The sequence below is a fragment of the Mustela erminea genome, chromosome 2, assembly GCF_009829155.1.
Source record: "Mustela erminea isolate mMusErm1 chromosome 2, mMusErm1.Pri, whole genome shotgun sequence".
NCBI lineage: Eukaryota > Metazoa > Chordata > Mammalia > Carnivora > Mustelidae > Mustela > Mustela erminea.
Genome location: NC_045615.1, coordinates 5,411,494 through 5,438,399, shown reverse-complemented (window position 1 = coordinate 5,438,399; position 26,906 = coordinate 5,411,494). Strand labels below are relative to the sequence as shown.

The 26,906-nt window shown below is 45.3% G+C and overlaps 1 protein-coding gene across 5 annotated transcripts in view; it reads right to left on the bottom strand.

Moving 5' to 3' along the window:
* Nucleotides 1–26,906, bottom strand: part of DOCK5 (dedicator of cytokinesis 5) — a 211,331-nt gene that overhangs the window by 116,127 nt on the left and 68,298 nt on the right. For 4 of the 5 annotated variants that reach the window (XM_032332197.1, XM_032332193.1, XM_032332194.1 and 1 more), the window contains exons 3-5: nucleotides 14,373–14,413; nucleotides 8,880–8,935; nucleotides 6,948–7,044 (exon numbers count right to left, since the gene is read on the bottom strand). In XM_032332197.1, the coding sequence (XP_032188088.1) occupies nucleotides 6,948–7,044; nucleotides 8,880–8,935; nucleotides 14,373–14,413 (194 nt within the window). Of the gene's footprint in view, nucleotides 1–6,583; nucleotides 6,920–6,947; nucleotides 7,045–8,879; nucleotides 8,936–14,372; nucleotides 14,414–26,906 lie in introns of those variants that run through there. The other variant, XM_032332196.1, reaches the window with a different exon arrangement.

Sequence of the window (26,906 nt, the reverse complement as noted above, 5' to 3'; positions counted from 1 at the left end):
TTTTTTTTTTTTCCCAAGTGTTTTCTAATTTTAATGAAGATATTAGGCTTTATATTATAGTAAGAAAAGGGGGACCTCAGACTCAGGGGATCCTCTGAGAGACAGGGCTTTGTTTGCGGCACATGTCCACAAGTTCTTGGTCTCAATTATATTAGACACTATCCAAGGCAATTTAATTACTGCCCGTTCATATCAGCCTTGTTTGCCAAGATCCCCCAGCAAAGAGGATGAAGACAGCCATTCTTCTGAGTCACTGTGCCAAATGAATTCTGAATGGACACGCTGGAACACACCAAAGGAAGCAATTTCCCCACTACTTGAAGGAAATGGATTTCATCGCCACATTTCCAAAACTGTTCTATAAGTAGGATGTTCCGTGCACAGCTGGATCCAGATACTTTATGGGTTTCCGGGGAAGCAAATGAGGATAGGTGAGGAGAAAATCGCGCACTCCTCACGAGACCCTGAGCCAAGGACCTGAGTGTCTCCATCTGTTCTCCCAACACGCCCCCCCTTCCTGTCTTCCTTCCTGAATCCTACACTGCCCGAGCCTGCCTGTTGCAGAGAACCTCCTCTGTTACCATTAATCCCAAACTTTTTTTGTACTAGCAGCCACTGTCACGTAATTAAGAGGGCAGGGAATTTATTTAATAATCTCTTTGACTGTCTCTGCAAAAGTCAGCACAATCCAGGGACTCGAAAACAAATTTTGACAGTTCCAATGTAAAACACACTCTCGTTTTAGTTTCAGTTACAGCAGCATGTACGAGAGAAATCTACATGTTCTCCCACCAGAGAGTAACGGCATTTCTGCACTTGCTTAGAATTTCTCCCTCTTTCCACTTGGGAGATCTCAAAGGTCTCACTTTTTACATTTCTATTCTGAATGGCATGCTCTTTCTCTCAGGATTTCTAAAGATCATAACAAACTCACAAGGAAGAAAAAAAAAAAGCTGCTTTACCTCCAGCAATGGCAAAGAGGGATAAAGGGGCCTCCACTGTGTAGTTCAGAAATTCTAGAGACCACTGGGACAACGGCACCACCTCCCTCGTGTCAGAAAACCTGGATTCTATCCCTCACTTTCCCAAAGAATGCAGAAGACAGTCAAAAGACTTTCCTCTGGTCCTCCCCATCTCCTCTGTCTGCCAACCCTTCCTCTTGCCTGCAGATTTTGATGTAGAGGCAAAGGGCTTGACAGCAAGTATGGGACTTGGTCTCTTATCTCTATCATTAACTGGCTAAACGACTTTGTGCAATTCACTCCTCCTGAGATACACCCAGCAGTGAAACAAAGGGACTGAGTCAGGAACCCATTCCCCAGGCTGAGCGTCTGTGAGTCTATGGTGGAGACCTTAAACTTAATTACTCTTTCGAGCACCTTCCTGATTAACTGGCTCTGACTCTAACCATCTCCCTCTGATGCGCTCACCCGCTCAGAGGCTCCCATCCAATTTCACCCGGCAGAGCTCTCTGCAGTGACTCCCATCTCTCTCAAACTCCTGGGGTCTGGAGCAGTGTCCCACTTCCCGTGTGTGACCTCGGGCCACACTGCACTCTGGGAGAAAGGGAATCTGCATGGCCTGACACTCCTCCTCTCTACCCTAGTGCCTATTTTCTTTGCCACAAAAATTCTTCGCCTGACTAGCAAAGGCTTCCTTTTTGAAGCAAAGATTCCACTAAGACCATTTTTGCCTCAGGATGTAGCACAAGAAATCCTGGCAGGCAGGCAAGCAAGATGGGATAGAATAAAACTGGAAAAGGACTCGGAGCACACCCCCTGCCCTATCCTGGGTCACGGCCACCTCTCCTCTTGTCTCTCACGAGACAGCCAGGCCCAAGCACGGTTTGCCACTCACAGACGGAATGCCCGGATAAGACCAAGTTTTCTATGGGAATTTTCTGTCCCTGGTAATAAGCAATCAGATGCTGGTTTCCAACCATGAGACCAGCTTAATTACACTTCAGAGCATATGCTCCAGCAGCCCGTAATAACCACCCCTTCAGAAAGATTAGACTCGAGTAGCTTTACTCGGCGTGGATATGCAATGATGGGAAAAAGGGCAATTCATTGTGTCTGGCAAGTTCCCCACCCCCACCCTCAGGTATGGGCACTTTCTCCCCTCCAGATTTTTACACAACTACAGACTAGCTCAAGTTTTATTTTACTGGTGAATGTTAGATGCTGAGTGGCTCAGTCATTTGAACGTCCCTTGGCTTCAGCTCAGGTCATGATCTCAGGGTCGTGGGACTGAGCCCTGCATGGGGCTTCCTGTTCAGCGGGGTGTCTGCTTGGGATTTGGTCTCTCCCTCTGCCCCTCCCTCCTCACGGGCACGTGCTCTCTAATAAATACATCTTTTTCAAAAAATAAATAAATGAGAGGAGATCAGTCCATTCTATGAACTACATTTTAGCAAGTATGTTCACTTGATTCAACAATACATATAAAACCACCTTCCACACCAGGCTTGTCTCCTATCTCTTTTCTGTCAGGAAAAAGGATTAGATTCAGTCTCCCAAAATTATATGAACAACACAGCCTCACTGGCCAAAACTCACTGAACCGTTTCTCCAACTGGAAGGTAGGGGAACGGCACTGAGTTAAGTCTTGGGGTGAGAAGTTAGAGTATGTTTAACATCACCATGTATCTCAGAATTCCCAGGAGAGTCCCTCTTTCAGAAATGTTCCTCCTTCTGTCCCCACAAACACACTCTAACTTGTCAGTTTTCAAGTCCTGATTACTGTTGAGAAAACATAATGTGGGATGTAGACTCGTGCATATTCAAAAAGTATAGTTGGGTTGTTAGTGAGAAGGGAAGTCTGGGTATTACACTAGTCCAATCATGTCTAAATCAGTGCAGACTCATTCACCCTTCTGGCTGGCAGAACTCGCATGGAACAAGGGAGATGTGCTGCTAGAAGGGAAAGAAGGCCAGAGTTCAGGTCAATGGATCTACTTTCCCAGGCTGGGGAAACGAATGATCCGGAGAGGCCGCAGAGAATAACAGGCAGAGCGCTTACAACCACTGACCTACGGCAGTTACAGTCACACCGGGCTGGAAGCAAACCCACCCATCAGCCCCAAGCTGAAGGGTGTACCATCAAACGACTTCAGGGTAGAACTCCACCGTGCAGTCTTGTTCTTCTAACACCTCCCACCTCAGTGAACTCTTACACGAAGACAGTGCTGGGGACAGCCAGGGGCTGTCACAGTTTGATGACAAAGCGCCAGGCACTGTCCTGGAAGTTTTATCCATATTATCCAACTGAATCCTTACAGCAAGTGTGCAGGGCGTATATATCATTACTGTTCCAGGTGAGGGAAGTGCAAGGTAGGGGTCAAAGGACTCGTCTCAGGCGGCAGACTCAGCTAGTGGCCTACTCTGGACCCAAATCCCTGCCTTCGGGATCTGAGTCCTTCCTGTTTTAGTGTGTTTGTCTGCAGTAGCTATTACTGGGTATGCTATATTCTTCTGAATATATGAGTACGTTCCAAGCAGAGGAGTAAGTCAGACTTTAAGATCCAGCTGCCTGTCTAACCCCAGTGTCCACAGTCTTGTCATTTCAAGAGGCGACCACATTTCATTCATATTTTTTCCCCCTTTCCGGATCAGCCCTGAAAACACACTCACTAAACAGGCTCCACATGAGGACGAACAGTATAGGTGAAGCCAGAAGCTGCTGTGAACTTGCACTCTCAATTGGCAGGCTTCCCCCTTTCCTTGCTGGAATGATCCATGCCTCCCAAACTTGAGCCTAAACGAAGGAGGCTCGCTATCCATTGTGAGAAACACTTAGTCTGCTTACTGAGCGCTCAAGGCCACTCCGCCTAAGATGATAACAAAAGACAAGGGAAGTGGCCTTGGATTGGGGGAGTAGGGGGAGGGCAGGGAGCACACACAAGGGAGCTTTCGAGACTCCAGGCTGGGTCAGAGGGATGGCAAGTCAAGGCTGCCCAGTGGGAGGATGTCCAGAATGGCTACTGTTTCAAGCTAAGAATGCCATTCAGCAAGAATGCCATGTGCAGAGTCCTGGATGCTCCGTCTGCCCAATGACCTCACGACCCGCACCTCTCTTCATGCTCGCACAACCCCATGGAATCAACAAGGCGGATTTTCTATTGCTTTCACACAGGGGGCAGAATCCAGACAATACCTGGAAACATCAAGTGACTTGCCCAAGACCACAGGGCTTGCTGGACAGGGCCTGGATTAGACACCAAGCTTCCGAATTTCTAGTCCAGGGTTTGTCTCCTACAGTCTGGCATAAAGCCAATACCACCAGGAAAGACAATTAAATGGGACAAAACAATACTAATATAACAAAGAGGAAAAGAAGGCACATGGCGGTGGTCAGCATTTCTTTTTCTGCTTTGGAGGAGTGGGTTCTTCTCTCTTTAGCATGAAGAACTCCTACCCCCTTTAAAACATATTTATGGTTATTTCACAAGGTTACGGTGCAGCTGCTAAAATTAAGTCACAGCCATCCAAATGTCTTTCCTGTCTGGAATAATTACCTGTGTCTACACAGCTGGGCTTATCCTGGTTAGTGGATGGTATTTTCCTCTCACATAAGGCTCTGGATCTGCTACAGAGATTTCTCATGAGCACAGACTGAAAAGGAGAGAACTAGGAAATGTGTTGGAGAGAACTGTGGAGGTTCTAAGATTCTACGGGTGTCCTGAAATATCAAACAGGGGGTGCCTGGGTGGCTCAGTCGGTTAAAATCTGACTCTTGATTTCAGCTCAGGTCATGCTCTCAGGGTCCTGAGATTGAGCCCCGCTTGAGACTTGATCTCTGTCTCTCCCTCTGCCCCTACCACGCACCTCCTGCCCTTCCCCACACTATTATGTATGTGTGCGCTCTCTCTCTCACCCTCTCAATAAATAAATGTATAAACAAATAAATAAAACAGAACACCTGGTCTCGTAATCTGAGGGAGAAAAGGCATGAGAGAAACACAAGTACTGATGTGGTTCAGTAAAATCAGTATTTATCTTTATGTGAACTGAACAAACTTACAGAATTAGAAAACAAAAACCTAATGAAATCGTGGGGGGAGGTGAAAACCACAGATTTGGGGTCCTTTTACCTTTTACCCAGTGAAGGATAACATTCTGAGGTTTGCTACTTTGATGCCAAATTTTGAGAAAGTTCAGAAATTCTGCCTGAAGTGAACTGTCAGTATGTTAAGAACGGGAACCCAACAAAGTCATGATTAATAATGATCCCATTTTAAGTGGATGATTTTTTTTTTTTTTAAGATTTTACCTATTTATTTGGGAATGCGAGAGAGAAAAAAAGTGTACACAAGCGGGGGGTGGGGGTGCAGAGGGAGAAGTAGGCTCCCAGCTGAGCAAGGAGCCCGATGCAGGACTCAATCCAGGACCCTGAGATCACGATCTGAGCTGAAGGCAGATGCTTATTGGACTGAGCCACACAGATGCGCCAACATTACCACTTTAAAAATCTCATTGCCCAGTCCTTACTATCAAGTATGTATCCAGAGAGAATGCATTAAGGAAGCTCTCGTGTATATGCATTCCTCATCTATCAGACTTGTTGCATCCGCCGCTAACCAATCAATTAACCAGAGAGTGCTCTCAAAAGAGGTACCAGATGATCGATGCAGGCCAAAGGGCTTAAAACAGCATGTCTGTCCCGGAGATTTAAGAACTTACAGGTAGCTCTCTCCTCAATTACACACAAAGAGATCAAAAGATCACTTGCAGTACGGGGCAGGATGTCCCCAGGGCCAGATGATGGGCCCAGCAGTAAATGCTCCTAAGGTTCAGAAGGAAACATCATGGATTGCTGTTTTAGAAGCTACATTACAAGGAAGACCTTGAAATAGGCCTTGAAAGATGGGCAGGCAGAGAAATATCCTGTGCTGTCCCACCAAAAGGGCTGGTGATTTCTGCTGCTGTGATCCATCATGGGTAACAACAGCCCAGGATGGAAATGAAATCATACATTAACTCTTAGAAGTCATGCTAGACTGAGCGTCTGATGACTGTTTTTGGTACTAAAGGTCAGAAGGTGTTCTTCACAAGTTATTGAGATTGGTTTTTGAGAGTCCAAATGAAGAATTAACACATGACTGAACAAAAACCTAGATAAACAAAGTCACATAAAGGAAAAAAACTGGCTTCCAGGCCATCGGGTCTAGTCTACTCCCTCGCTGCACTCATTCACGCATTGAACGAGAAAATATACCTTCCTCCTGGGAATCCCTGTCGCCCCGGGGAAGATGCTTACAGAGGCAGGACCTAGTGACTTCTAGGTCCCCAGGAAAGAGGGAACTTTAGAAAAAGATGTTTGTGCATCCCACTGTCAAGGAAAGAGCTGCTTCCAGGGGACTCGGAGCATTCTTGGCCTTTTGCAAGACAGCTGCCCACGTATTTTCACTCTGATAACATGAAAAGCCAGATCTACCTTTTCCTAATTGCAAACCTACACGGGACTTGTGATTACGGTTTATCATGGAGAGAATGTGTTGCTTCCTGTGTCATTTCCCACTGAGCTGGTGTATCTTATTTGCATTCTGAGGTCTATAAGACTACGTTACTGTAAGACACGATACCCTGAGTCGGCCTTGAAAAGAAAGACTCCTCAGACCACGGCTTAATACCACTCAAATTGCAGAGTCTGTAAGAAAGCCTGGCTAGAGTAAAGAATGCTGTCCTCCTGGGAGTCCTCGTGCGGCTGAGCAGCAAAACACTGACAAATTCCTATTCCCCAGGATGCACGTTGAGGTTAAGAGCCTGTCCCGCTGTTTCTTCTGCCATCCTATGTCATCAGTGACTCTACTCCAGGACAGTGAGAATCTGCTGGTTATCAGCCACATACGGTCCAGCTAACATGCACCCTGTACCATGCAGAGAGCTCATGTGTTGCTGAGGCCCGGCAGTGGAACAGACAGCTCCACGACCCGCGGGAAAGCTCACCACATAGAGCTTGCGCCAGATGACCGCCCATTCTCGCAGCGTCGACGTGAGCTCCTGGACCAGCGGGAGCTCCCCAGGAATCACGGTCTCGTGCTGCCTACGGAGAACCAGAGAGATGCTCGTGTTACTCTGGGCTGACCATCCCTGCTTTTCTTGACAGGGGTCATATTCCCCACAGGGCAAAGACGGGCATGGGATGGTCCAGCTGGAAAGACAACGAATCTGTTGTGGGGAAATTTGTTGAGCGGACCTTATTACACCTAAGTCTCTGAGAAAAGAAGGGACTTACTGATCCAGCTCTCAAAATAAACCACTTCTGGGAGGGGACAAAGGCATCAGCCCAGCCGGGACCATCCCAGTTGGTATCTCGACAGGAGCAATTGCTGAGCCTGGCTGGCTTCCATGACTCCCGGGATGGAGACCCAAACCCAGTCTTTTCGCTGCTTCTGCCAAGTGGCCCTTACATTAGGGAGGGTGGGTGGAAAAGTGTGCAATGCACGAGGGTCCTGAGGCTGGACATCTCACACAGGACCTGCTGGTGGGGACCGAGGCTCTGCCCTCTGACGGAATGGGGCTCGATTTTCTTCTCACCTGCTGCCTCACTGCACTGAAAACGTGTCTCTACCATACTCCTCATGGGCTCACAGGAGACTCAGAACAAGGCAGGGCCGACATTTATTCCCATCAGTCCTCTGGTATTTTCATGATGAGCAAAAGGAGAGTGAGGGCAAACAAACAAATGGGAAAGAGAGGTAGGACTGCCAGACTTAAATAAGACTACCGCATGCCAAGTTAAGTCTGCATTTCAGATGGCTTGAAACAACTTCTTTGTTTTGAAATAACTTCTCAGTGGAAGTTTGACTCATGAAATACCTGGGACATACTAACCACAAACAATTACTTGTTGTTATCTGGATTTCAAATGTAGCTGAGCACCCTGCCTTCTTCTCTGACAACCCTAGTTAGTGGGCATATGCCTCCCTACATGCCCTTCTGCCAACATGGCTGCCGCTAGTGACGGCGGAGGCTGCCTGGGAAATGGCCCGCTGGAAAGAAGCTTCTCCAGGTAGCCAGGACACCTGGTTTCCGGTCTTGGTTCTGCCACTGAAGAGCTGGGGGAATCTGGGCCTGTCTCCACCCCTCATCTAGAAAATGCAGGTGTAGAACTTACAGCTGAAAATGTTCTTTTGCCGCTTTGAGTCTGCGTGACTCTGATCCATTCCCCTCTCTAGCAACCCTGGCATTCCAGTCCTGCTCTGGGCTCTCCTTCCCTCCTCTGTCTCTGGGGCTCACCAACCTAGCGGCCTCTCTCTCCCACCTCAGGCTGAGTGTCTTACTCCTCCTCAGGCTCCACAGAGGCAGTCACTGTCGGGGACAGCCGGTAAGGTGGATGAGAAATTAGAATATCCAATACATAGTGGATTTCATCTGCAGAGCACGTTCACACACATCATTTCATCATTCCACATTAAGCTCTCGACCAGCGCATGGCCAGATTTATGTCCTCCAGTTTGTATGGGCAAAAAGCCCAAGGGGCAATAAGGATAATGGACTTGTCTAAGCTCCAGAGCTGATCACTGCCGGAGGCAGCTTGCTCCCCTCTCTCCCATGGTTGCCAAACTGGGGGCCCTTGGAAATCCTAGCAGCAAAAGGGTGCCCAAAGTTTGTGTGTGTGCACACTCAGTGAGCACAGGGCAGGAGGGAGGCAGGGGGCCTCCGTTCGTTCACTGCCTGGCTTTACTATCCTGGGGAAGGATGCCAGAGAGGACCCATTATGAAAGAAGGAATCATCTCGGGAATAAAGCTCGTATTCACTCTCTCCTTGTGAGCAGAGCACTGACGAGATGAGAGAAGGAACGCACACGAGAAACTCTTTAATGATCATTTCACACGTCCACCACTTTTAGGGGTATTCCCGGGACGGGAACTTACCCTCGGTCTTCCACAGTTGCCTCCTTCAAATGGATGTACGTTTCAGGGAAGATCCCCTACAGAGAGAAGAATGTCGGTTATATGGCCGTAAAAACCTCAGGGTAAGGAGCACACATGGCACCAGGAACGAGTGAGCAGACAGGATACTTGGGCCATCACCAGAGTGTGCGGTCAGGCTCGAGGGCCCGACCACACTGACTGCGCCTCCCTGAAAGCATGGCTAGAAAGACAGAAATTAAGATCGGGGTTCACAGAGCACGGAAGAAGTGCTTCGGAAGGGGGCGAACATGTCCTGACCAACTCGGGGCTGCAGTAATCCTAAGGGGCTTGACAGCCAGCAACTAGAACCATCCAGATCCTAATGCCATGAACTGCTGCCCTGAAAGGGTTTCTCATAATTAGTGACCCGAAGGGCTGTGTACTTAGTGGCCCATGAAATTATAGTGATTTTCCGAAACAATCCCTTCTCACCGCTTTCACTTGAGCCAAATGCGCCCCAAATCAATTAGTACTAGTTATCTGGTTATTTTTAGCACTTCCCAGTCTCAAATTGCTTCCCAGTCTATGTTCTTAAGTGGCCAATCTACATCACTGTTGCGATGTTGCTTGTGGGGAAACTAAGGCCCATACGGGCCTAAGAGAAAGCCTGGAAACTGGTCAGTAGACACTGAAGAAGTGAAGATCAGATCACAGAAAGCAAGTCATGGATCTGAGTTTTCCTGATGCCAATGGCTTCTGCTGTTTACCTGTGTGATATGCTCATGGATAAATGGAGGCAACGCCATGAGGAAAAGACACTGCTGTTCTTTGTTTTAGGGCACTCTGCAGGCCAGACCAGCAGAGGGAGGAGAAGAGCCTATTTACCGGGTACCACTGGTTTGACTGCTCCTAGCCCTGCACCTGCGGAGGTCAGTGCGACCCTGTGCGCATTCTCTGTTGGGGGACTGACCACAAAGGTGGGAAAGGAAGATCTTCCTACATGGGGGCTGAGTCAAAGATGTGTGTGTACGCAGTGATCCTTAATCCGTCCAGAGACAGAAAACTAGTTCACTTCTACTGGCGTCAGTCTTGTGTCCGGCTTCATGTGCTCTATTTATCTAAAACTCTTCTTTCTCCATCTTAGCCCTTTGCCAATAAAACAGGAAACAGAAAGAAAATCTGAGACTGAGCTGCTCCCAACCTTGGTGATGACAGGGTAGATCTTGTCACTGCCTGAGTTGAAAGCAAAATGACTGTCCTTTCCAGCCAGGCAGAAAGAACCACCACCCCCCCCCCCTAAAAAAGTACATTACCTTCCCCTCTTCACTTTCAGAAAGGGGTATGCATGCGGTGTGTAAGTCAGAAAGTACTATGCTGATCTGTTACTGATAAGACCCAGAACACACAGAGAGACAAGATGACACTGACCTTTTTCATTACAGGGGCAGGATTCAAAGTGATTTTGGAAAACTGATCAAACAGTTAAACAAAAATTCAAATGTAGGTATAATTCCTGTGGGGCCTAATTTCTGATGTTCTGAAGCTCCAGAACTGTGCTTAGGGTGTCTAAGGAACTTTGGGTGTTTCTTCTGTCCATCTGGAGGTAAATGTCTTGTTGACTGCCATCTTGGTAGAGAACCAGACTTGATCGTCCAGAACTCACCTTGAGGATATGATGCTAAGTGAAGTAATCCAGACACAAAAGGACAAATACTGTTATGATTCCACTTGTAGGAGAGATCTAGAGTGGTTAAATCCATAGAGACAGAAAGGAGAATGGGCATGGCCAGGGATGGGCTTGGGAAGGAATGGGGAGTGGACACTTGGTAAATAATGAGCCACTTAAAGCAGTAGCTCTAATTAGAAGCCACACTTGGAGGTTAAAATAAGAGGGGCGCCTGGGTGGCTCAGTGGGTTAAGCCGCTGCCTTCGGCTCAGGTCATGATCTCAGGGTCCTGGGATCGAGTCCCGCATTGGGCTCTCTGCTCAGCAGGGAGCCTGCTTCCTTCTCTCTCTCTCTCTGCCTGCCTCTCAGTATACTTGTAATTTCTCTCTGTCAAATAAATAAATAAAATCTTAAAAAAAAAAAAAAAATAAGAGGTAACACTGCTTATCCCAGGGAATATCCTTGCAGAAAACTTTTCTCATCAAGAAGGTAAAGGACGAATTAAAATTTTTGTGCCTTTGTAATCTGATTACTAGTCTCTCAATAATTGGGAGAAATCCAAGATAGAAGCATTTGAAATATAAAGGTCTTATGTTGTAATACCCAAGCAGATAATTTATACTGGATGTACAGACATGAGGACTTTCATCTTAAGAGAGTATTTATTTTGTTCCAGTACCTCCCTGTTACTTGCAGGCCCTATCCCTCCATGACAACATATGTCCACTTACATCCATTTAACTGCTCTAGTAAATCTGAGCCTTGGAGAAGTTTTCTTTCCTTCTTTCCATCTGACACACAGAAAGGCAGGAAAAACCTGGGGGATAGATTACTAATTTATAGCTTATCTCAATTTTGATTCTCCTTTCTCAATGCAACCTACTCACTTGAGGAAAAAAAAAAATCTAACCACTTTCTAGATATTGCCGTTATCCACACTTCCACAATCCTGCCAGAATCAATAATCAGTTTCTGCAAAGCTCTGGGCTTCTCCAATTCGTAAAACCACTAGTGCGTTTTATCACCACTCTAAATGGCTAGGTCTGCTGATAACTGACACCAAAAATTTCCATTAAAATAACAGGCCTTTCAAATAGCTCCTCCCCCAAAGACCGGCAAATGCAGGAAAAAACAGCATTAGGAGAGGATTTCAAACAGGCTCGATCTCTTAATGAAAGGGTGTCAAAGCTGAACATAATTCATGATGACTGAATCTAAATTCCCTTGATGCTTCCTGCTACTCTCCACCAGGAAGATATTTCAACTTAAAAATCAACAAGTAAAAGCAACATCCTTGTTAGTACTATCATTTCATTGAATTACAAAGTTGAATTATCAAGAACTAAAAGAAGTTCTTCCTGAAATAATTCTTAAGGGTGAGATTTCAAGTTTAAGTAAGGGTTTTAAAGAAGTGAAATGAAAACAAACGAACAAAACTAAAACAAACTCAGGGAGCATGCTATTTCCCTTTCAAAGCCAACAATAAGGGTGTGAGCTAGATAGATTCTGATCTATTAGGACATCACAGGATGCCTTAGAAACCGAGGTCTATGTGCAAAAAGAATCCTTACATACCGTAGCTCTCTGAAATGGAAAAGTGTGGCCAGGGACCTTGTTTCAACATGATTCACAATCACCAGTTAAAAATCAAAGAATTGTGTTTGTTCTTTAAGTTCATGTGATCTTACCTGAGAATGGGGTTTTGTTCATTTTTTTAAGTTGACTTTTTTTTTTTTTTTTTTTTTAGCAGACTGGGAAATGGAATAAGTCTTCTTGCTCTTTAATAAATTCAGAACTTCTGGGGCACCTGGGTGGCTCAGTGGGTTGAGCCTCTGCCTTCAGCTCAGGTCATGATCCCAGGGTCCTGGGATGGAGCCCCTCGTGGGGCTCTCTGCTCAGCGGGGAGCCTGCTTCCACCTCCCTCTATCTGCCTGCCTCTCTGCCTACTTGTGATCTCTGTCTGTCAAATAAATAAATAAAATATTAAAAAAAAATTCAGAACTTCTAAATGGTTAGCTCCAATCATGCTTCGAAATAACTTATCATTTCTATAATTATGAGTAAATAAACAAAGATAGGGCTAACCAGGAGTATCTATAAACCACAGACAAGGATCCTAAAATAAAGAAAGGCTTTTATCTCACTACGTTCTTATTCATGCCAGGATGTCCTTGTCCTCGGTCACTATATGAAGGTCTGGAGAAATTGAAGTTACCAAGAGATTAAATCAAAGTAGTTAAGTTGGAAATGAAAACAGGTGGGAAAATGTAGGAATTGAACCGTGGGTAGAAAAATTCAGCATTAGGATTTGGGGAGGGATAAAAGACCAAACTGTGGGAGTTGATACTCACGTGACAAGCAAACACTCCTTTATTTTGGTAGATTTTCAAATTGTCAATGTTAACAAACTGCATGTGTGGACATGTAAATGTGCAAAATAGTGACTCCAGATCCAAATATATAGAAAACTTGATCCAAACAATGCTGATTTCTAATGACTTCAAGCTTGTAGAAAGGGGCTTCTCTGGGCCCTGAGCTCTTTCAAGAGTTGTGTGCTCAGATTACTTGTATCTCATGCCATGCTTGAAAAACAAGAACTGTGGGTTTTGGGTGTGTGTGTGTGTGTGTGTGTGTGTGTGTTTCTCTCACTTCTTGATAAATTCTAATATGTTTCTCTTACCCCTCTCCTAATTAGCTATTCTGCATGTGAACCAACTGTGAAAAGTGATGGTCCTATCAACCCCATTTCTCTTTCAAAACAAAGTGCTGACAGGCCTTGCTGCCCCAGAATGCAGCGTCAAAGGAAAAGGCCTGACCTGACCTAAAATTAACTGAGGGGGTATTAACGTAACTAACAGATTTTCTTTAACTTGATGATGAGTAGTTTTGGCATGGGGTAGAGGAACCTGCTAGGGTTAGTTAGTTTTCAAACTCTCTGCTCATGACAAGATACATTTTCATGGCAACCGAGTCCTTAACTATGCATAAAATGTAATTTAAAATACATTAAAAAATACCTACCTCACACAAAAGTTTCATGGACAGTATTTTTCACGGCATTCCATTTTCTACTTTCTTTTCTACTTTTCGGAAGATGGTGATTAATAACCCCTGATGGTGATTTCATGATGTATTACTGGGACTGGCTGTGAGGTTCAGTTTCAAAACTACTACTTTGGCTTATCATTTTATAACAAAGGATGGACTCAAGTAGAAATGGGGAGATGCTTTAGTTCTGGGATGTTGGCACTGGGGAGCTAAAGAACCAAGCAGCAGGGGCGCCTGGGTGGCTCAGTGGGTTAAGCCGCTGCCTTCGGCTCAGGTCATGATCTCAGGGTCCTGGGATCGAGTTCCGCATCGGGCTCTCTGCTCAGCAGGGAGCCTGCTTCCTTCTCTCTCTCTCTGCCTGCCTCTCAGTGTACTTGTAATTTCTCTCTGTCAAATAAATAAATAAAAAAAAATCTTTAAAAAAAAAAAAAAAGAAGAACCAAGCAGCAGCATGGGTTCCCCTGAAGGAGAGCCAACAAGAACACCCTTTCGCGTTACAGCCCTGCTGAGCTCCAGGGGCAGGGAGTGGCAAGCCTGCAAGTGCTTCGAGGGCCCTACCTGGGGAGTGAATTCAACTCTGGCCTTCCCCCTTAAGTTGGCTGGTGGGAAAAGGGGTCCACGGGACTTGTGCGATTTTACACACATTGAGGTCAGAGAATTTGTTGTCAGATCTAAACAACAGCCATCCCACAGAACACAAACTAGGTCTAGAGGCAGCAACGAGCAGAAAATGGGCCCAGGTAGCATAACACAAAGCTAGCAGGCAGATTCAAATTCAAAAAGTAAATGAGAAACCATACCTTTTTAGATTTATTCTGGAGGGTATATCCTCTGTACCAACCTGCGGGGGAATAAGAAAACACAATCTTTTATGTTATCTGAGATAATATAAAGATAGGAGCAAAATGCATCCTCTTACTCTACTGGAATGCTGGGATGGAATCCAAGAGGCAATTAGCAGACTAATTAGAATACGTATATTTTGGTTGAGTACACAATTGAAATCTAGATCTATTTTGGGGCTTAATTCTCCTCATAGGTAAAGGATTTAAAATTCACATAGAACCACGTTTCATCTCTGCTCCTCTGGAGAAAGGACAGAACAAACCAACCAACAAACTAGACAGAAGGCAGCTCACTCTCTTAATATTTTAATACCTTAGATATTCAGTAAACGTTTTTGCATGAATGAAGGTCTTTCATCCATATATATATACATTCTACAAATCACCCTATACTATGAAAATAAATACTTTAAAATAATTTATAGTCTCTCTCTTATCTAAATTCTCAAGTAAGGAACCACTCTTCTGGAAGAATTTTAAACTGGAATGGCAAATCTTACATAAATATTTGCACCTAAAAGAGTTGAAATAAACAAATAATAAAAGAATATTTAGGGCTGCCTGGGTGGCTCAGTCAGTTAATCTGCTGCCTTTGGCTCAGGTCATGATCCCAGGGTCTGGGGATCGAGTCCCACATCGGGCTCCTTGTTCAGCAGGGAGCCTGCTTCTCTCTCTGCCTCTGCCTGCCATTCTGCCTGCTTGTGTGCGCTCTCTCTCTCTCTCTCTCTCTCTGATGAATAAATAAATAAATAAAATCTTAAAAAAAAAAAAAAAAAGAATATTTAGAACAATTCTTGGCAATGCTATTCACATCCCTGACAATAAAAAAAATTTTGTTGGCTTGATGAGGCTTTTAAAAAAGCCTTCAACTTCCACAGGCACCTGGGTGGCTCAGACGGTTGAGCAACTGCCTTTGGCCCAGGTCATGGTCCCGGGGTCCTGGGATTGAGTTCCACATCAGGCTCCCTGCTCAAGCAGGGGGCCTGCTTCTACCTCTGCCTCCCTTTCTATCTCTCATGAATAAATGAATAAAATCTTTAAAAAAAAAAAAAGCCTTCAATTTCTTTTTTTTTTTTTTAAAGCCTTCAATTTCTTTATAAAAATTTCAATAAATACACATACACCTATGGATGCTTTTCCACCCTTTATCTGGTAAAGGGAGTATACAATTTAATCAATCCATAAACAGATAACTTATATTAAGCATTTATTGATCACCTACTAGAAACTTAAGGCATCTGCCAATAAGGTTCTAGAACCGTCTTGTAATTTGTTCTACATGAAATCATCCAGAAAAGAGACACATAACCTATTCTGGATATGTTACAAGAAGAAAGTTGAATGTACCCTGAACAGAAATTTAAGAATACTTTCACAGGGTCGCCTGGGTGGCTCAGCGGGTTAAGCTGATGCCTTCAGCTCAGGTCATGAACTAGGAGTCCTGGGATTGAGCTCAGCAGGAAGCCTGCTTCCTCCTCTCTCTGCCTGCCTGTCTGCCTGCCTGCGATCTCTCTCAATAAATCTCTCTCAAATAAATAAATAAAATCTTAAAAAAAAAAAAGAATACTTTCACAAGTTTTTAAACTGTCAGTATTCAAAATTTAAAGAATTTTGCTATTTCCTTTTTCTTTTTTTAAATATCAGGAAAGAATAGGATACTATGCTGTAAAATCATTGCAAGTTTTTATCAAGGCCCACGGTTGAGAAAAAGGTATTTGAACAGGAAACATTACTCCCAATTTCAGATGCCAAAGTGCAGGAGAGAGTCAGGTGTAAGAAGAATACCAAGCCAGACATGGCTGGCAAGTTCAGCTGCCCCAGGAAGTGCCTTTACAGGAATGACTGGCTTCAGGCTCCTCCTGGGGTGGAGGAGGGGCAGGCAAGCTGAGAAACAATGGTCTTTTCCAAGCAGTTTCCAACTCCCTGTGTCCTACAAAACCAAGATGTAACAGTTTGGACTTTGCTCCACTGTCAGAGAAAAATGTCTCTGTACTTGCATAAACAGTATTTTTGCGCAGCCATTCATCACAGAATTATGTTTCCGAAACCTGTCATTTTTGAAAAAAAAAATTTTTTTTTCTTTACCTCCTAAGTCTCCTCTAGAATTGTGGTTTGTGTAAAACCCATATCTAAAGGCATAAAATTACCACACTGAATCTCTAAAACGTTCATCTTGCTTGGCATTAGGTACTAGCAGAAGAGTATCTATCTCTGGAGTTTCAGTCATATACTCTTGGGACCCCATAAATTCGATTGCTAATAACTGCAAGGGATTTGAGAAAGAACACGGTGTTCCAACTGATCCCAATATTTAAAACAGGATCATTATAGTTAAATATGGTATGCTTTTAAGGCTTCCAAATGCATCACGATACAAAGAGACAGCGAAGGCTCTGTATCAAACAAGCAACTACAATCAGTAAGTAGTGTGAGCTGGGGGGAATCTCGGCTGCTTTTTAAAATTAGTACATTACTGAAATAAAGAGATAAGTGGGGGATGGATGGTGAGTGCAGAGGGCCAGTCTTGCCTGGATTTAGGTGAAACGTCAGTCTCAAGGAGTGAGTTTTAAGACCACAGATTCACAGAACAGATTGGTGGTTGCCAGAGGCAGGGGGTGGAGGTGAGGGCAAAATGGGGGAAAGGGAGTCAAAAGGTACAAACTTCTAGTTATAAAATAATGACGTCACGAGGATGTCATGTACACCATGGCAACCACAGATAATAATACTGTTGCATATATTTGAAAGTTGCTAAGAGAGTAATTCTTAAAACTGCTCATTACAAGGAAAAAGAATTTTGTAACTGTGTAAGCTAATGTATGTTAACTAGCCTTATTGTGATGAACATTTTGGAATAAACACAAATATCCAATCACTGGGGCGCCTGGGTGGCCCAATCCATTGGTTAAGCATCTGTTTTCAGCTCAGGTCAAGATCTCAGGACCCTGAGATCCAGCCCTCCCACCCCCACCCCAAATGCAAATATTCAAGGGCATTCAGACCTCGGGTTTAAGCAAATGGATGGCCAGAAATAACTCTTCCAGGATAGGAAGACTGAAAAAAGGAAAGCACTGGGGGATGGAAGACAGAATTGGGGGATGGGAGACAGAATCCAGAGCTGTGTCTTGGCCCATCTCCTCCCCTTCCTGAACAACTGAGCCCTGATCCGTTAGGTGGGACACGGCAACTAAGGCATTTGCAAAGGTGGTGGGGAGGGCATCCACACAGGGAGCCAGACTGGCATGGTGTGTCAGAGCCAGGCAGAACAAGATGGGCATCCATGGGAGATGGGGAGGTCCACAGGAAAAGGGTGATGAGAAGGGCATCCACAACTGGGGGTGGGGGATGGTGGGATGACCGGAGCTGTCAGAGAGAGAACAGGCTGAGGAGGGTGTCCATGTGGGAGGAGGTGTGGTCATGAAGACAGAGACTGGTTACATGCTGAGGACCTGATGAAATAAGTAAATATTATTATCCTGGAAGCCAGGTTTCTTACTGTCACAGGACAGAGTTTTTTTTTTTTTTTTCTTTTAAAGATTTTATTTATTTATTTGACAGAGAGAGATCACAAGTAGGCAGAGAAGCAGGCAGAGAGAGAGAGAGAGGGACGCAGGCTCTCCACCGAGCACAGAGCCCGATGCGGGACTCGATCCCAGGACCCTGAGACCATGACCTGAGCCGAAGGCAGCAGCTTAACCCACTGAGCCACCCAGGCGCCCCACAGGACAGAGTTTTAAGAAAGGGAAAGATGCTGGACTGGACTGGAAGGTCCCCATGTGCACACATGACTCCTTAAACAGGCAGACTGGTCAAAATGAATCATGTGTTAACCCGTACTTATACACACGTGCACATTGTCCTTGGCTCTGCTGATACCTACTGGTTTTTATTGTTTTTGACCCTGAGACAGATGATGATGGAGAGAGCTCAGAAAAGCAGCTATGCAAGTGTCCGGAGAGCGACCAGTCCCAGATGGAACAGGAGGGCAGAGGACTGCACGAAGAAGAAATCCAAGAAAGCAAGTGGAGCTGCGAAATTACCTCCTTTGTCTGAACATATGAGAAGGAGGTAAACACTTCTATCAGAAAATCTGGACATGAAAAAGAAGTCAGTCCACAGAGAATGAAGAAAAGAAGAATTAACACCTCTAGAAAAACATTATTCAAGACAGAAAATAGAATGAAGGTACGTTCCACAGCATCTGCTGCTTCTACTACATAGACTCAGTAATCTAAATAATAACTTCTAAAAAATAATGATGTATTTATAGTGGGAGGTCTCTACCAGATACAGCCAGGTATATCTGTGGCTGGTCAGAATTATAAGAGCACTAAATCCTTACCTTTCCTAAGAAGCAGGTAATAAATGAAAACGGAAATATCAAGTAATAGAAGCACGATTTTTTTTTTTTTAAAGATTTTATTTATTGGAGAGAGAGTGCATGAGAGGGGCGAGGGGCAGAGGGAGAAGCTGACTCCCTGCTGAGCAGAGGGCCCGATGTGGGACTTGATCCTGGGACTCCAGGATCATGACCTGAGCCGAAAGCAGTTGCTTAACCAACTGAGTCACCCAGGTGCCCTAGAAATGAAAAAGCATGTACCACAACCAAGGGCTGAAAGAGTTCAAAGTAGAATCAGAAACCAAGAGGAGGTGGGAAGAGACTGCTATTTATCATTATCAACTTGATAGAAATGACTTGACCTTTAAGGTTATATGCAATGATATGCATATAATGATAACTCTGAAAATTAAGGCAAAAAATATAGCTAATAAATCCTGGTAAGCCAGGACCAGAAAAGCCAAAATTATAGGGAAAGAAAACAGATCAAGGCTGAGGTTGGTGTGAGGTTGACACAGGGGACAGGGGAGAATCTGGGGCTTTTGACAAAATCATTCTCTACCTTGTGGTGGCATTTCATGATTGCGTGCATTAGTCAAAATCTGTATGCTAAATAGGGTGAATTCATCTCAATGTAAGTAATATTTGTTTCTGGATGAGATATACTCTACAACCACTTGAATGGCTAAAGGTAAAAAGACGGACTCTGCCAAGAGGTGGTACGGACACGGGCATTTAGAATTCTCTCACATTGCTGGTAGTTTCACATAAGATCAAATGTACATGCACCATATGTTAACTAGCAAAATTTAAATTAAAAAGCAAAACAAAACCACCACAAGAATATATATATGACCTATGACCTAGCAATACCCCATTTCTAAGTATGCACCCAAGATCTATAAAAACTGGGCACCTCGGTGGACCAGTTGGTTAAGCATCTGCCTTTGGCTCAAGTCATGATCCCAGGATCCTGGGACTGAGCCCCATATCAGGCTCTCTGCTCAGCAGGAAGTTTGCTTCTCCCCCTCTCTCTGATCCTCCACTATGCTCGGTTTTTCTCTCTTGCTCTAATAAAAAAATAAAAAACAAAGATCCGGGGCAACTGGGTGGCTCAGTCGTTAAGCATCTGCCTTCAGCTCAAGTCATAATCCCAGAACCCACGGCTTGAGCCCGCATCATAGGGCTCTCTGCTCAGTGGGGACCCTGCTTCTCCCTCACTTGCTGTTGAACTCTGTTGCTATCTCTGTCTCTCTCTAATAAATAAATAAATAATGGGGGGGGGAGATCAGTAAAAACATACATCCGTAAAAATACGTTACAAGATTGTGTATCGAGGGATGCCTGGGTGGCTCAGTTGGTTGGACGATTGCCTTCGGCTCAGATCATGATCCAGGAGTCCCGGGATTGAGTCCCGCATCGGGCTCCCAGCTCCACGGGGAGTCTGCTTCTCTCTCTGACCTTCTCCTTGCTCATGCTCTCTCTCACTCTCTCTCTCTCTCTCAAATAAATAAATAAATAAAATCTTTAAAAAAAAAACAAAAAACAAGATTGTGTATTGAAGCTTTCTTATTAATAGCCAAAAACGGGAACCCATCAAAATGTCCATCAACAGGAGTATCAACAAATGGTGGTATATTCACATACTAGGGTATTACTCAGTGATGAAAAGGAATGAACTACAGTCATAAGCAACATCACTGATGAGCCTAAAAAACATCACGTGAATGAAACAATCCAAACACAACAGACATGCATAATTTCATTTATATAAAGTTGAAGAGCAGGAAAACCAATGCATGGTGACCTTCCTTGGAGCAGTAGTTGCTTTTTGGGGTGAGAACTGTGTGGAAGAATGCAGTGGGGAGCTTCTTGGGGCAAGGGAAATGTTCTGTATCTCGACTGGAGTATTAGGCACATGGGGGGCATTCATTTGTTAAAATTCAGTGAACTGAATACCTAAGATGAGAGTATTTTTCCACAACTCTGAAAAGCCAAATGAAATTTCACACGATCATATAAACATTACAAAGTAAGCCCTTCAAGGTGATACAGAATTCCATGATCATGACATCGCTCAAATATTACTAAATATTTTTGCCTGAAACTGCCTCTGAAACCAGCGTGAGCCGTGTGTGAAAAATCACAGGACCATTTCTCCTTCATTTTTACTTTTTACTCTGCCTCCTTAAGACATTATCCCTCCTCCTGCCTCACTTTATGTGCCAAAGCTAATCTGAAGGAGTTTGGCTATTTCCAAAAGATCAATCACAGTTTGGAGATTCATTGACTCATTCAACAGAGAGATGCCAAGCGAGCAAGACGTGCAGTGCCTCCATCCTTCCAAGTCTTGCTTTATCGCGGGAAGAAAAAAACCACGTACCTGTAAACACCCAGCAAATAAACAGAGTAACTGCCAGTGGGGCTAAAAGGTATTAAGGAAGGAGAGGACGGCGGGCGAGGGTTGGGTGGGGGTGGCTCCTTCAGAGCGTGTGGTTAGAGGCTGTCTTGGAGGAGCTACTGGAGCCAGGGATTTACATCACTAATGTGGTCATTCATTTATTATAGATAAAAACACTCACCGCACACCAGCGGGCCAGACCCTGTCTTCAAGAAGGAAGGAAACAGAGCCATAAACAAATAATTGAATACAAAGAGCTTCTAAGAGGCAGACTTGAAGACACTGGCGCACAAAGGGAGAATTATGAATGTGCTAAAGACTCCGAAGGCAATTACTGAGGGGGACTCAAGAGTTTCTGAACCATGAAAGCATTATTTAGACGTGTAAGTCACAGAGAGTTTCGTAAAAGCTCTCCTCGTTTCACAGTCCCACAAGAAATCAGTCCCACCCCCAGAACAATAAATCATTCCTGTGTTGAAAAATATACATAAAATATACTATTTTTTAAAGATTGTATTTATTTATTTGACAGACAGAGATCACAAGCAGGCAGAGAGGCAGGCAGAGAGAGAGGAGGAAGCAGGGTCCCTGCTGAGCAGAGAGCCTGATCCGGGGCTTGATCCCAGGACTCTGGGATCATGATCTGAGGCCAAGGCAGAGGCTTTAACCCCCTCAGCCACCCAGGCGCCCCTATTTTAACCATTGTTAAGTGTTCAGTTCAGTGGCACTAAGTACATTCACAACATTGTGATACTGTTGACCTGCCAGGAGTTAAAGGCAAGAAACAGAGAGGGAGCCACTGGCTACGGGCACCATGGGGTGAGGGAGGCGAAGGGCCGAGAAGAGCCATAGAGGAAGAGCAGGTGCTAGATCCTGTTGTTTTCCTGTAAGTGTCACTGGTCTGATAGTAAATTAGGCTAAGGTCAAAGGCCCATCCCCTGTGGGTCAGGTAACCCTGTCAGTTTCCTCTGGCTGGTTCCCATGGCCAAAGCCTACCCTCCCATCCCCAAGTGAATGTCCCTCAAAAAGATGGCTCAGGGCCCACCAGGGAAGCTGGTGAGCAGAAACAGCTGGGTGCAAACTCCTCGGAGGACAGACAAACAGCTCAGGTGTTGGAACCTTGTCCTCCAACTACGGGATGCTCACAGTCCAAATGCACTGGGCAGCTCGCTGGTGTTTTTAATTTTTTAATCTGAATTCAGTTAATTAATATATCAGTCAGTGATTCATCAGTTGTATATAACACCCAGTGCTCATTACAATACATGCCCTCCTGAGTGCCTGGTCACCCAGTTACACGATCCCTCCACCCCCACCCCTCCAGCAACCCTCAGTTTGTTTCCTATGACTAAGAGTCTTATGGTTTTTCTCCCTCTCTGGTTTCATCTTGTTTAATTTTTCCCTCCTTTCCCCTATGCTCCTCTGTTGTTTCTTAAATTTCACATACTAGTGAAATCATATAATTGTCTTTGATCAACTTATTTCGCTGAGTCTAATACCCTCTAGTTCCATCCATGTTGCTGCAAATGGCAAGATTTCTTTTTTGATGGCTGAGTAATATTCCATTATTCCATTATGATTATATGCCCCATCTTCTTCATCCATTCATCTGCTGATGGACATCTGGGCTCTTTCCATAGTTTGGCTATTGTGGACATTGCTGCTATAACACTGGGGTGCAGGTTCCCCTTCAGATCACTACATTTGTACCTTTGGGGTAAACACCTAGTAGTGTAATCGCTGGGTCATAGGTGGCTCTATTTTTAACTTTTTGAGGAGCCTCCCGACTGTTTTCCAGAGTGGCTGTGCCAGCCTGTGTTCCCACCAGCCTCATCAGTGCTTCTGAAAGTAAGTTCAAAGGCAGAAAGGAAAAAGATGCAAAGATAGTAAAAGATGATTCTGTTCTTTCATACCTTTTTGGGACACAAACCAGTCTTCCCAATTAAACATCTGAGCTCAGTTTTGTGCCTTTATGATACAAAGATGGATGTCACAAAGTGTGAGCTCCAAAGGAACTCAGACTCCCCCCCAAATCTAACACCCTTACTTAAGAAAGAGGAAACACAGCCAGGGATTTGGAAAGGTTGTGCAAAGTCAACCAGTGACTTACTATCGACGCTGGGAAGGCAAACACAGGGCTCTAGCGCCAGTTCATCACAATTTGCCTTCCACCACCTGCCTCCACAGCCATGCAGTGAATGAAATATTTGCCCAGTGCAAAGGCCTTGCCTCTCATCGGAAGGAAGCTTGGCCATGGAATCCAACCAATAGGAAACACCCATGCCAAGTACGTGGAAACAAAAGAGATGAGGTTTCCATCTTTCATTTTATTTCTTGAGGGAATACGAAAGGGGCCTGGAATACAGGAGGCAAGCCATAAAGTTTAAATGAGTTCATCAATGTGAAAGAGAACGTCCAGCCAGCTGGTGGTTACAGGCAGAACAGATCGTGCAAAGGCTGTATGATAAAACCCGCACCTCCAAAGCACGATCTGACAGCAGGGTCCCAGAGACCCCTCTCTCCCTCTGGGCTCCTGTGCCCAGTGGGCAGAGCTGGGTGGGACCTGAGCACCGGCCCAGAGGCCAGAATGTCCAGAGAAGAGGAGGGATCACTCCTTATGAAGAAGATTCATCTGAAAAGCAGGGGTCTGGCTCTGGGCTCTCCCGCTCCGTGGGACTCCCATCTCTTCAACTGTTCAAGTTATTAAGGTGTTTGTGGCTTCAATTTCCTTCCACAAAAACATTCTACTTTTCCCCCACGTCTTGTTACCTCATCACTCCATAGCTAAAAATGCTGAAGCTCTCCTGGTTGCCTACCAGAGATGGTAACATCAGGACACCTCTCCTTTCAAGCAGCAAACACCTCCCGAGAGAGGCAGGAGGACATGGTCCAGGGTGGGGGTAGGGGCAGTACAGTTGGCAGGACAGAGAGAGGACACATCCAAATGGCCACTGCGAAAGGAGGAAACATCTCTTGGCTTCACAGACACCCTGCAGCTCAGTGACACGGGGGAAATAAAATTTCCTCTAGTTTAATCAACATCATCACTCAGGTGTGCCAACTCCCACTGTATTAACTGGATGTGGCTTTTTTCTTCATCTTTTTTAAAGCAAGGTAATCCTGCCAGCAGTCAGGCGTCTTGCTATTGGCTCTAACTGCCCTCCTCTGTGACACATGTCTCTAGCTTATCCAACTAGTTCCAGAGAGCTGAAATGCCAGGACACAGCGTATAGTTTCACTGCAATTCACCATTAAGACTGGTTTTATCATCAGCACCAATTTGCAAGATGGACAAGAGAGGGATGCAGGTTTGTGAGTGAGGAATGAGTTCATCAGGCGAGAAATATTTCAGGGCCCATTTTTATAAAGATCTATGCTAGGCTCTATGGAGCCTCCAGCAATTTGAGAGTTTAAACCCCAACTCCTGATCCCAGAGAATTTCTAATCTGATCCCTGGTGGAACAGAGACACAGGTGAGGGAAGACAAACCTGCACAGCCAGTTACCCAGGATTTCTAGAACTGCAGGGCAGGCTGCTTTTCTCTGGCGACCGTCTAAGCCTCCTGAGGAGGACATGATGGTAAAGGGCATGCACACGGCAGCCTTACTTTCTGAAGGGAGAATGGAGGCCCTAGCAAGATACGAAACAGCCCATGCAGAGGCACTGGAAGCACACATGCCTTAGCCTGGAGCGCGCGTGACACGGATGGCGCTGGCCCCAGACTCCGTCAGTCTGGGCCACTTAGAAACCTGCTTTGTGTTCCTCTGTGGAATGCATCCTCAAAATGAAAGGGCAAAGCTGTACTTATGGACCCTGGTACTGAACCACTGGGTGCCACTCTGAGAACCCAGACAGAGGCAAGGAGATGCTGTCAGGGGTGTGACAACATCAACAGTGGCAGAAACAGAGGTGGGGACCCAGTGGTGGTAACGACAGCACAAGGCCAAGTAGCGAAGGATCCGCAGCAAGAGTAATCCTGCCAGCCATGAATCATGTGGGACCTCCCGAGACTGTGGGAGCCACAGATCGCTGGGTTCAATGCCAATGCGTTCTGGACTAACACAGGCAGGAAGGCACCATCGGGGACACCAGCTGGGCACTCGCTGCCACAAACATATGGGGGAAGGAGACTGCTTCAGGTTGTGGCTATCAGAGACCCCGCCAGAGACCTCTCTGCTCACTTTTCCCTCTCTGACCTGCCTGTCACACCTAAGGGAGCTGGACACACTGTGGATACCGGACACACAGTAGCCCAGCCCCTCAGTAATTTTGATCTGGAGTGTGAGGGCTCAGGGGAGGGGGCCCATATATCCGGGCGGGGGATATTCCTCTCCAGGGTGCTCTGCTCCCCTGGAACAGATGTGCCTACCTGCTCAGAGAACACCAGCCCTTGAAAACAGGCGGGAGTAGGGGGGCAGATGAGGCACATGGACCCTGGGGGTGCAGGGGGCACAAGAACACAGTGGGCTTAGAAAGCAGCAAGGAGACCCCCCGGCCAGAGTAGCCAGCCAGTGTGGATGAGCCAGGGGTCGGGGGGAAGGAAGTTCAGAAAGAGCTCACCCCAACACAGACACATTCGGGGTGGTAGGAAGCTTGTCTGACAGCTACTTCAAAAGCAAAGGAACCTCACCCTCTTTGGAACACTATAGGTTAGGTCCAAAATAGAGAAACGTCATTTCTTCAAAGGCCTTGCAATGTGGAAAGCAGATTCTACTTTGATTCCAAAGGACCATGGTGAGAATCACAGCTCTACCATTTAACGGCTGGGCGAAGTTTTCAGGTTTCTGAACCTGATTTTCATGTTTACTAAAAGAGCATTGGGAACTCCACTCTCCCATGATTGTAAGAGCTAAGATTCGGTACATGAAAGCCCTCAGCTCAATGCCTGGCACACAGAGGAGAGTAAAACGCCAGACAGATTTGGAACTGAGGGAACCAGTGACATAATCCAGGGACTCTCTCCCACTTCGAGGGCCATCATCTGGTTCCTGGACTAATGATGGCAGACGGAAGTTCTCTTTTCTCTGCTTTGTGAGGAATGGGTCTGTGCTTCCTGGAAGAAGGAGAAAAACCTCCCTAAAATTATTCTCAATTACTGATGAACAAAGCCAAAGTGTACACAAGGCGGCTGGGGTACCAGGCAAAGAAGGGGAAGCTTTACTCCAGACCCGTAGCACCTGATAAGACATATTCTATCTTCCGAGGTAAGTTCCCTGCCCCCAAGAAAACCATAGACAAGATGACTTTAAGGGAACCATACCAAGTAAAAGTAGAACAAAAGAGCTTGGGGGACAGAAAAAGTATATGACAATGGCTAGAATAACTGAGAAAATAGTGCTGAGTAACTCAGGTCCTGAGCAGATTTTTGGCTGAATGCAGCAAAAAAAAAAAAAAAAAAAAAAAAGAACTCAAAAGTTATCCAAAGACTTGACATTCAGTGGGCAATGAATATGGCAGGAAGAACTAATTCAAACACCCACCCCCTCCCATTCCTTCAGTTCCAAGTACAGGGACAGACTCTTCTGTCTGCGCTGGCGAGTGCTAAGCAAGCGTTGGAGGTTAGGAATTTAGTGTCGATTACTCCTGGCCATTGAGAAGATGGACTGAAGTGCTCAGTGCCGTCGTTGAAAAGCTCATATAGCTGTTGTCAAAGTTATGTGCACACGAATTTAATACTGCCCAGATGACAAATGCTGGGCACAGACACGGAGAACGTAAGAGTGTGAAGAATAATCCATCTATGACAAGC